A 12,389-nucleotide genomic window follows, 5' to 3' on the forward strand; every position below is an offset into this window, starting at 1 on the left:
AACCATAGATCCACCCCAAAAACACCCTAATTCTACCTGATGTTCTCCAAAACCCACAATTTACACTTTTCCACCATGACGACCACGGAAAACCCAACGAAACCCAACGGAGAACACAAAACACGTCAAAAACAACTCAAAAAAAAAACGGGACCACCCCAAAACCAGAAGAAAACGCTAAAAAAACAGAAGAATTCCCCCAAAACCATAGATTCACCACCCAAAAAAACTTAAACTCACCTGATGTTCTCCAAAACCCACAATTTACACTTTTCCAACATGATGACCAACAAGAACCCAACAAAACCCAACGGAGACCCCAAAACACGTCAAAAACACCCCAAAAATGAATTGGATCACTTCCCAAAAAAAAAAGAAGAAAACCCTAAAAACCATGAATCCACCCCAAAAGTCCCCCTAAACCTACCTGATGTTCTCCAAAACCCACAATTTACACTTTTCCACCATGATGACCACGGAAAACCCAACGAAACCCAACGGAGAACCCAAAACACGTCAAAAACACCCCAAACAAGAACAGGATCACCCCCAAAAACGAAAGAAAACCCCAAAAAGCACGGATCCAATCCCAAAACCACTCTAAACGTACCTGATGTTCTCCAAATCCAAATGTCCACTCCCAACCACCATAAAACCCATTAGGAACTCAACGAAACCCAACGGAAACCCCAAAACACCTCAAAAACACCCCAAAAAAGAACTGCATCAGAAGAAAAAACACCAAAAACTATGAATTTCCCCGCAAAACCACCCTAAACTCACCTGATCTTCTTCAAAACCCACAACCCACTCCCATTTACCTTAACGACCAACGAGAATCCAAATAAAACCCAACGGAGACCCCAAAACAAGTCAAAAACACCCCAAACATGAACGGGATAACCCCTAAAAAAGAAAGAAAACCCCAAAAACCATAGATCCACCCCAAAAACACCCTAAACCTACCTGATGTTCTCCAAATCCCAAAGTCCACTCCCAACAAACTTAAAACACAGTAGGAAATCAACGAAACGCAACGGAAACCCCAAAACACGTCAAAAACACCACAAAAAAAAGCGGGAGCACCCCCAAAACAGAAAGAAAACCCTAAAAGCCATTGATCCACCCCAAAAGTCCCCCTAAACCTACCTGATGTTCTCCAAAACCCACAATTTACACTTTTCCACCATGATGACCACGGAAAACCCAATGAAACCCAACGGAGACCCCAAAACACGTCAAAAACACGCCGAAAAACAACTGGATCACTAGAAAAAACAGAAGAAAACCCTAAAAACCACGAATCCACCCCAAAAGTCCCCCTAAACCTACCTGATGTTCTCCAAAACCCACAATTCAGCCTTTTCCACCAAAATGAACAAGGAAAACACAACGAAACAAAACAGAGACCACAAAACACGTCAAAAACACCCCAAACAAGAACGGAATCACCCCCAAAACTGGAACAAAATCCCCAAAAAGCACGGATCAAATCCCAAAACCACCCTAAACCTACCTGATGTTCTCCAAAACCCGCAATTTATACTTTTTCAACATGATGACCAACAAGAACCCAACAAAACCCAACGGAGACCCCAAAACACGTCAAAAACACCCCAAAAATGAATTGGATCACCCCCCCAAAAAAACTAGAAGAAAACCAAAATACCATGAATCCACCCCAAAAGTCCCCCTAAGCCTACCTGATGTTCTCCAAAACCCACAATTTACACTTTTCCACCATGATGACCACGGAAAACCCAACGAAACCCAACGGAGAACACAAAACACGTCAAAAACAACCCCAAAAAAAACCGGGATCACCCCAAAACTGGAACAAAATCTCCCAAAACCATAGATCCACCCCAAAAACACCCTAATTCTACCTGATGTTCTCCAAAACCCACAATTTACACTTTTCCACCATGACGACCACGGAAAACCCAACGAAACCCAACGGAGACCCCAAAACACGTCAAAAACACGCCGAAAAACAACTGGATCACTAGAAAAAAACAGAAGAAAACCCTAAAAACCATGAATCTGCCCCAAAACTCCTCATAAACCTACCTGATGTTCTCCAAAACCCACAATTTACACTTTTCCACCATGATGACCACGGAAAACCCAACGAAACCCAACGGAGAACACAAAACACGTCAAAAACACCCCAAAAAAGAACGGGACCACCCCAAAAACAGAAGAAAACGCTAAAAAAAAAGAATTCCCCCAAAGCCATAGATTCACCACCCAAAAAAACAGAAACTCACCTGATATTCTCCAAAACCCACAACTTACACTTTTCCAACATGATGACCAACAAGAACCCAACAAAACCCAACGGAGACCCCAAAACACATCAAAAACACCCCAAAAAAGAACGGGATCACCTCAAAAACTGGAAGAAAAACCCGCAAAACTATAGATCCAACCCAAAACCACCCTAAACCTACCTAATGTTCTCCAAAACTAACAATTTACACTTTTCCACCATGATGACCACGGAAAACCCAACGAAACCCAACGGAGAACCCAAAACACGTCAAAAACACCCCAAACAAGAACAGGATCACCCCCAAAAACGAAAGAAAACCCCAAAAAGCACGGATCCAATCCCAAAACCACTCTAAACGTACCTGATGTTCTCCAAAACCCACAATTTACAATTTTTAACCATGATGCCAACGGAAAACCCAACGAAACCCAACGGAGAACCCAAAACACATCAAAAACACCACAAACAAGAACGGAATCAGCCCCAAAACTGGAACAAAATCCCCAAAAAGCACGGATCAAATCCCAAAACCACCCTAAACCTACCTGATGTTCTCCAAAACCCACAATTCAGCCTTTTCCACCAAAATGAACAAGGAAAAACAACGAAACAAAACAGAGACCACAAAACACGTCAAAAACACCCCAAACAAGAACGGAATCACCCCCAAAACTGGAAGAAAATCCCCCAAAAACATAGATCCACCCCAAAACGACACTAAACCTACCTGATGTTCTCCAAAACCCGCAATTTATACTTTTCCAACATGATGACCAACAAGAACCCAACAAAACCCAACGGAGACCCCAAAACACGTCAAAAACACCCCAAAAATGAATTGGATCACCCCCCCAAAAAAAACAGAAGAAAACCAAAATACCATGAATCCACCCCAAAAGTCCCCCTAAACCTACCCGATGTTCTCCAAAACCCACAATTTACACTTTTCCACCATGATGACCACGGAAAACCCAACGAAACCCAACGGAGAACCCAAAACACGTCAAAAACAACTCAAAAAAAAAACGGGATCACCCCAAAACTGGAACAAAATCCCCCAAAACCATAGATCCACCCCAAAAACACCCTAAATCTACCTGATGTTCTCCAAAACCCACAATTTACACTTTTCCACCATGACGACCACGGAAAACCCAATGAAACCCAACGGAGACCCCAAAACACGTCAAAAACACCCCAAAAAAGAACGGGATCACCGCAAAAAAAAAAGAAAAAAAAAAAGCAAATACCATGAATCCACCCCAAAAGTCCCCCTAAACCTACCTGATGTTCTCCAAAACCCACAATTTACACTTTTCCACCATGATGACCACGGAAAACCCAACGAAACCCAATGGAGAACCCAAAACACACCAAAAACACCCCAAACAAGAACGGGACCACCCCAAAAACAGAAGAAAACGCTAAAAAAACAGAAGAATTCCCCCAAAACCATAGATTCACCACCCAAAAAAACTTAAACTCACCTGATGTTCTCCAAAACCCACAATTTACACTTTTCCAACATGATGACCAACAAGAACCCAACAAAACCCAACGGAGACCCCAAAACACCTCAAAAACACCCCAAAAAAGAACTGGATCAGAAGAAAAAACACCAAAAACTATGAATATCCCCCCAAAACCACCCTAAACTCACCTGATCTTCTCCAAAACCCACAATTTAACCTTTTACACCGCAATGACCACGGAAAATGAACGAAACACAACGGAGACACAAAAACCGTCAGAAACACCCCAAACAAGAACGGGATCACCCCCAAAACTGGAACAAAATCTCCAAAACCATAGATCCACCCCAAAACCACCCTAAACCTACCTGATGTTCTCCAAAACCCACAATTTACACTTTTCCACCATGATTACCACGGAAAGCCCAACGAAAACCAACGGAGACCCCAAAACACGTCAAAAACACGCCAAACAAGAACGGGATCACCCCAAAACTGGAAGAAAATCCGAAAACAAAAAAGGATCCAATCCCCAAACCAGCCTACACCTACCTGTCTCGCCTCGAGTACTGTGTGCAGTTCTGGGCAGCACAGTACAAGAAGGCAATCTATGGGCCCTGATGTGATGCAACTTAGGGTGCTTTGTCTTGACACTGAGCAAAATATTTGACACGTTGAGATACATCCTAATGCAACCCTTGAAACTGTACTTGTATATATTGGGAAAGGTTGCGTTTGCATGAGAACTCTTTGTGATTCTATAGTCGTAGATAATGCTGTGGTAGGTACCAGTAATCATTCTAATGTTTGTGTTTGCAATTTTACCTAAATTCTAGGTTGTTATTTTAAATACTCAATTCCTGTCATTTTTTATCAACTTATTGCATCTAATTATATTCTGCTTCATGAACTGCTGCCTACTCCTATAGGAATGAACCTCACCTTTGTGAAGAAATTGCTGGTACATGAGGACCTGAAGCAGCTGATGATACAAGCCCGAGGAAATAGACAAAAGACTCCGATTACTGTCCATCATGATACACAAGAAATACATCGAATGATGGAAAGTGCAACTAGGGTGAGGGTGGTTATCAGTGATAGTTCAGTGTTCTGAATCCAATCAGACCCCCAGACGGTTAATGCATTTTTGTTGACTGTCTGAACGGACCCCCAGACCGTTAATGCGTTGATGATGAACGTCTGACGGACCCCCATTCGGTTGACGTGTTTTTGGTGAGTGTCCGACCAGTTCAGTGCTCTGAATCCGACCGCGCCCGTAACGGTTAATCAGCTACACCCCTTAACGTGACACAGTGTATTTGGATTAGAACTAGTGTATCTAGGTGAGAGTCCTCTTGTCTCTATAGCAGGGCTGGCAAGAAGCCTTTTCCACGTGCCTCCCTCACCTGGCCATGGTGTCCGTCTTTCTCAGGCCTGTCATGTTTGCGTGCCTGAAGCCCCCCTCCATCTCCTCCCCATCCCTGGACGTGGTGGTGGCAGTTCTGAACTCAGTGGTGCCTCCAGCAGAGCACTTCCCCATCTGTACCTTAATGATCCAAGAGCTCAAGCATGCCTTTTAGAAATTGATGATTAGATGTGTATTGGATGCAAGAAATTTCTGATCTGCTTCTGTAAATGACTTGGAATATCAATAATTGGAGGAAGAGCCAGTATACCTGTTTGTGTTTTATTTGTGGTTTTTTTTTTTGTTTATGTTTGTGGTTGTGTTGGTGCATGTTCTTATTACATTAAGTCAGCTAATAAACACCCATTAAAATGATATGGATGTACATTTGAACATAGCTCATAGGCTCTGTGCATGTGAAGCTATGCTCTATATGAATTTAACCTTAAGGAAGTTAAGATTTAACTGCCTTTTTTGTCTGACATCCTTCCTCTGAGACCTGGTCTGGCTCTGCAGGGGCAGTGCCCGTGTGCAGGGGTGCAGAGGAAAAGAGTTCCGTCCCAGCAGCACAGCCAGGGAGCACCAGCGCTTGGGGCATGCAGCGCTGCTCTCTTGCCACTGACGCCCTGTCCTGCTGAGCCCTGCTGGTGGGGTCAGGCCTGGCTCCTCCTGGAACTTGGTGCCAGTGCTGCTGTGGGGTTGTGCTGGGAGTGCAGACAGGAACAGGCAGTGGGCAAGGCAGTGGCACAGAGCACCCCAAGGCAGCAGGGATGACACTGGCGAGGTGAGTGGCAGAGCCCAGCCAGGGGCTGGCTGGGGGACCCCTCTGCTGCAGCCGCCTGACGGAGCATGGCAGGAGGAGGGCAGGCAGGGCTTGTGGCAAACACACTCACGGTTGCCTTGCCACAGGCTGCTGCAGAGCTCAGGGCATGGCCACCGCAGCCCCAGTCCCTCACAAGGCACCGCAGCTGCTGGGACAAAAGCTACTCAGCCTCCCCAGCGGCCCCAGGTCCAGGGTCAGCCACGGCACCAGGAAATGCAGGTCTGTGAGATGCCGGGACCCCTGCTGCCGGGTCCAACAGAGCCCTAGCACACAGCGCCTGTGCCCCTCTGGGCCAGCCCCTCTGCCCAGGCCAGAGCAAGAGGTACTCAGTACTTGAGGGGTGGCCTCACCGGAGCAGAGTACAGGGGGACAAGCCTTCACCTGCTCCTTCTGGTTACACTGCTGCTGAAAATTGCCAAAATGCCATTGGCCTTCTTGGCCACCTGGGCACACTTCTGGCTCATGTTCAGGTAAGTGTTGACCAACACCCCTAGATCCCTTCCCTCTGCGCAGACTGTAGTGCTGCATGTGGTTGTTGTAGCCGAATTGCAGGACCCAGCACTTAGCCATGTTGAACCTCAACCTCTTGTTCCTCTGCGCATCGATCCAACCTGTCCAGGTCATTCTTCAGGACCTTCCACCCTTCTGTCGGATCAGTATTTTCCCCCAGCTTGGTGTCATCTGCAAACTTAATGAGGGTGCACTCAATTCCCTTGTCTAAATCATCAATAAAGATATTAGAGAGGATGCACCACAACACCGACCTCTGGGGAACACCACTGATGACTGGTCGCCAGCTGGACTTCAGTCCGTTCACTGCTGCTCTCTGGGCCTGGTGATCCAGCCAGGTTTTAACCCAGAAAAACATGTACCTGTCCAAGCCATGGGCCTCCAGCTTCTCTAGGAGAATCCTGTGGGAGACCATGTCAAAGGCCTTGATGAAGTCTGGGTAGACTATGAAAGACCATGCCTTTCCCTCATCGACCAGGAGGGTCACCCAGTCATAGAAGGACATGAGGTTGGTCAGGCAGGACTTGACTTTCATGAACCCATGCTGACTGGGCTTGATCCCCATGTTGTCCTGCATATGCTATGATTGCATTCAAGATGACCTGTTCCATCACCTTTGATGGCACCGAGGCTATAATTCCACAGTTCCTCATTAAAACACTTCCTATAAATGGACATCACATTAGCAAGTCTTCAGTCATCCAGGACCTCTCCGGATGACCATGACCACTGTTAGATGATGGACAGCGACCAAGCAATCACATCTGCCAACTCTCTCAGCACCCTAAGTTGCATCACATCAGGGCCCATAGATTGCCTTCTTGTACTGTGCTGCCCAGAACTGCACACAGTACTCGAGGCGAGACTGCACCAGTGCAGAGCAGAGCGGTACAAACATTTCACTTGACTGACTACCGATGCTGTGCTTGATGCACCCCAGGATACGGTTGGCGCTCCTGGCTGCCAGGGCACACTGCTGGCTCATATTCAACTTGCTGACAACCACAACCCCCAGATCCCTCTCTGTGAGGCTGTTCTCCAGAGTCTTGTCGCCCAGTCTGTACGTATAGCCAATTGGAAAATTGGTACAAAAAGGGCAAGAAAGTATCAGGGAGAGTTGAGGATAAGACGACCTGCACACCCGAGTTCCTTATCCCAAATCCTTGAAGTCCCTTTTGATTGCTCGCAGGCTATGCGTTGCCACTCCTTCTCCTCCCAGATATAGGACGAGCAATCGGTAATAGTCTGACGGTTGAACCAAGCTGGGAAGCCTCCTTGTGATGTCCTAACCCAGGCCCCAGGAAGGCAGCAGATTTCCCTTAGAGGAGGGTCCCTTCTACATATTGGACCCTCTGTTCCGCTGATTGATAAATCACCCACAACTAAAACTCACCTTTTCTTCCTGCTGCCTGTGGTCACTATACAGGGGGGATTAGCTTTTCCAACCCTGCCAATATCTCTGGTGGAGAGGGATTGTAGCCTTTTCCATCCATCGATTGCCTTTCGGCCTCCAGGGCCTTATACCTGTTGCGCAGGTCTACCTGATAGTGTGATATGGTTGAGATTTTGGTAAAATTGCAAACACAAACATTAGAGTGATTACTGGTACCTACCACAGCATTATCTACGACTATAGAATCACAATGAGTTCTCATGCAAACACAACCTTTCCCAATATGTACAAGTACAGTATCAAGGGTTTCATTAGGATGTATCTCAAAGTGGCAAATATTTTGCTCAGTGTCAAGACAAATATCTTGGGATTCCAGCGTGTTACTTTCACAGATGGAACCTTTTTGTTCACGCACAATGCATGCATTTACATCGTTTGCCACTTTCCTCCCTTTTGATGGGCCCATACATTATGCCCTTTAGGATAAAGTATAGTTCCATTATGATTGAGTCCTAATGCAATGACTGGCTATACATTGCATACGGTGGCATTACTTATAGTAAGTATAAAGGCAACAATTTGATCATTTTCTGCATAAAGGGTAAAGTTGACTAATTGCCACCACACTTGAAAATCTTTTTCAAATTCTGAAGCAGTATCCCAAATCAATTTTCGAATTTCAGTGGGCAAAGTTCCTCCTTCTCCCTGTCTAATAATAGCTGCTGCTACAGATTGTATCCATAACTGCGTTTGGATACAGGTCCAAGCAAGGGAGGTATTGCCTTGGCTTTTTCCAAGGGCATGTACAATTAATTGATGATATAGAAGCCATTGATTTGCTCGTAAAGCCAACAAGGATGATTTTTATTGGTTGTTCCAGTTTCTGTAGTCAGAAACTAAACCGAACCCTAACCCAACCCTAACCCTAAGCCAACCCCAACCCTAACCCTAACCCTAACCTAACGCTCAAACCCTAACCCTAACCCTAATCCAAACCCTGTAGGCTGTTGTCTCTCTGTTTATCAGCACTGCCATGTTTGCCTACCTGAAGCCCCCCTCCATCTCCTTCCCATCCATGGATCTTGTTGTGGCAGTTCTGTACTCAGTGGTACCTCCAGTTGTGAACGCCCTCATCTACAGCATGAGGAACCAGGAGCTCAAGGATGCAGTAAGGAAACTCTTTGGAAACCTGCTTTTTTGGAATCAAAACTGACGGTGAGTTCCCTGATTATTTCAGGAACTGCAAAGAAAAAATAATTATTCCATTTCTCTACAATATTTACTTCAAATTATTTCTTTTGATTTAAATAATGTTATCCTTAACCTGCTACCTGATTTTTTTTCATTTAAAATACCCAATCTTCTGATTACCTAAAGAAGCAGGATTACCATGTAGAGAAACACATCCAAAAAGAAAAACTAAAACAAAAACAAACATCAGAACCACATTGTTATCAGTTATCATCTCTTCCCATCTCCTCTGGAGCTGGGGGAGCAGCCCCAGCATGCAGGAGGGGCTCTGGACCAGGAGCCCTGTTGTCACATGGAGGTTGGATCAGGGCTGCTGCTTCCCTGGAGCCAGGGCCATGGCCAGCAGCAGAACGTGGCCTTTTCACTGCTACTCTCTTTTGGTCTCCACATTTTTTCCTTTTCTCTTTTATTTGGATAAGCCATCAGATCTCGTGTACCTATGTGACAGTCCTATTGTCTCTACAGTGGCATCTCTGTGGCTGCAGGAAGCAGCAAGTACAGTGCAGCCCTGGGTCACAGCTGGCCTCCCTGCTAGGACCACAGTAACAAGAGGGTCTTGCTCAGGGCAAACCCGGAAGCCCAGACGCCTCTTCCAAAGCTGCTGCCAGGAACACAGCCAAGGGGTTGCTCTCTGCTCTTCTATTTTCTGGGCATCTTTGTGGAGTTCAGCCTTAAAAAGTCCCAGAGTGTTCTGTGAGGGATCAAGGGTTGCACCAAGAGCTCTCTTTATGGTGGCACTTGCCTAAGTAGACGAGTGGATTGATCTCGATGGGACTGCACCTCCTGCAGTGGGGCTGATGGCCGATGAAGGCCTGCAGAGGAATTTGGAGCTGTCGGGACATGTCAGGGGATCTGCAGGAACAACGTGCTCAGTGCTCAATGGGTAGGACCCACTCCATTAGGACCTCGTAAAATGAGTGACCATCCGAAGAAGAATCTTTAGGTGTATCTTTTAGGGGGATAATTGAATCTGAGGAGTCTTTGTTCTAAACAGGTCTCTGCAATGACAAGGGAGACAGTGAAGAGCCAGCAGGTGAAGGCCCATAAGACTGCAAAGTAACAGTGGAGGCCGTCCCTATAGCCTCCTAGGCGAGGTCTGGTGCAGCATTCGCCTGCCCTTTGTGACCTCAGAGACACCCCATAGCCCTGCCCATCACTGGGCAGGGATCAAAACGGGGAATGAACATATGTATTTACGAGAAGCAGGCTCAGGTACCCTGGGCATGATCCAGATTTTTTTTTTCTTGCTGTGACAAAATCTTTAAGAACCACTTTCAGTTTTTGTCCACAAAAAAAGAGGAATTTTCTTACAGATTATAGCCCTGATTTCAGAATAATTTTGCCACTGAATACGTATGTCTGTTTTATTATCTATTTTATGAAAAGACATCCTTCTTGTATATAACAGGCATCCTGGACATCAACTACAGTAGCTTGAGAAGCACTTAGCTTTACACTTAATTTCCAGTAGCTATCAATATCCTCGTCTAACAATGTCAGAAGCAGTGGATCCTTGCCCATGAGTCTGTGAATTTACCTTACAGTCTGTTCCTACCAAGGGGACACAGCAGGGGCTGGTGCTCCAGAGAGGACAGGCAGACCCTTGCTGCCCGCAGCATGCAGCACGCTGCGCAAGTAGCAGACAGGGTATCCAGCATAAGGCAGCTAGATTGATTTCTCCCTTACTCATTGTGCTAATTTAAGCAGTGACTTACTGAACTTCTGGTGGTAGAGTCCCAGCGCATCAGACAAACAAGAATAAAACAAAACATAAACTAATCATTCTATGCGTGCATTAATTTTTAGTGTCATAACAAACGTACTCATGACGAACACATCTATGCTGGCATCACTTTCGCTCACTGCCAGGGAAACACACCCATGCAGGTACTAGCACGTACCATGCTGGTTAGAGACCTGAAAAGTAAAACCAATGTATTTACAATAACTTGACTGAATACATTATTCTGAATGTTATCAGAACAAGATAGCCCATAATTGAAGGATAAAGCAGCTACTAAACTACATAATTGACTCAGTTGAATGGCCAGAAGGAAAACAAACTCAGACAAAAGAACAAAAAACAAAAGTGGAACAGAGTTTTAAAAGATGGCCTAATTTGATGCTACTGTTCAATACACACCAACGAGTAAATTTAAATTAAAGCACCGCTACCCATACTGTATACACCATTTCACTGAAATTACACATTGATAGCTGCATTATCTACACTAAGTGCGGAGAGGCACTGGACATCATGCTTCAACAAAATGTCAAAACTGGTATCAATAAGGTTTTACAGCTATCAGTGACTCACTTAGCTCTATTCTACCTGCAGTTCCTATTAAGATAATACCTGGTAAAACTGATTTAAAATACAAGAAAGAGATTAAAATACAAGGGTACATCAACACATTTCCTACATGTATATCTACCAGAAATTTAGTCTCCAAAACCTCAGCACAATAACACAACCCACAGGTTTCTGAATAGATGAAGAGCTGCCCAGTTATCAGTCACACTGCGGTAGCAATACTAGCTGTTCAATGTTTTCTTCGTTTTTAATCACGAACTTGTTGACCATAAGGGAAACCTTCTGTGATGTAAGTGTTATTAATATTTATATTAAATCATGTTTATTCCTCTCCAAACCGTCCTTTGTTCATTAAATAAAATTATTGTAACCATGGCCTTAATGCCAATAGGTATTTGCCTAATGGGAACAGTCGACCATAAAAGAGAAGCAACCTTTACTTGTCCTGGTCAAAAAAATAGTGTTTGATCTCTTTAAAATACATAAGAATGCAGGAGGTATTTGTACAGATGCTACCCAATTGCAGTGGTCCCATGATGGTTCTGTTGGTCCCCTTTCAAGAAGGCAAAGCTTGGTGGCCAAGTCATGAAGTCTTTCTGCAGGCTAAACTCAAGTACATTACATTATAGCAAGATGGACTAGGTAACTGACAACCTATCTTTTGTCTACCCAGATCTGCAATTTTCTTTCATCAGAAGTCTGAGTGAGTCAATTACACATGATCAGGTCGTAAGAAAGAACTGCAAGATTTGGCAAAGGTAATACCGGGAAAAATGACAAAAATGAGGGGCAATTGCCCAAGACAGTCAATCTAGAAGATTGTTCAGGTTATTATAACGTTGATCTGTAATGAACTGCGGCATTTAAGGACATCTTGAAATTCCTTTTTGCTTCTTGCATTTTGTGCTTTGTTTATAATTCATCACTAAACATAACACAGAAACAT

At 44.8% G+C, this 12,389-nt stretch overlaps 1 protein-coding gene across 1 annotated transcript in view; it reads left to right on the forward strand.

Moving 5' to 3' along the window:
• LOC311221794 (zinc finger CCCH domain-containing protein 11A-like) overlaps positions 1 to 9,046 on the forward strand; it is a gene marked incomplete at both ends in the record, with an annotated part of 64,958 nt that extends 55,912 nt beyond the window's left edge. The window contains 2 exon segments of the mRNA XM_084307191.1: positions 6,489 to 6,631; positions 8,905 to 9,046. Coding sequence (XP_084163317.1) covers positions 6,489 to 6,631; positions 8,905 to 9,046 — 285 coding nt within the window.
• Between the last annotated feature and the right edge of the window lie 3,343 nt (positions 9,047 to 12,389).

Source organism: Netta rufina, assembly GCF_964035555.1.
Source record: "Netta rufina genome assembly, contig: SCAFFOLD_53, whole genome shotgun sequence".
Lineage (NCBI taxonomy): Eukaryota > Metazoa > Chordata > Aves > Anseriformes > Anatidae > Netta > Netta rufina.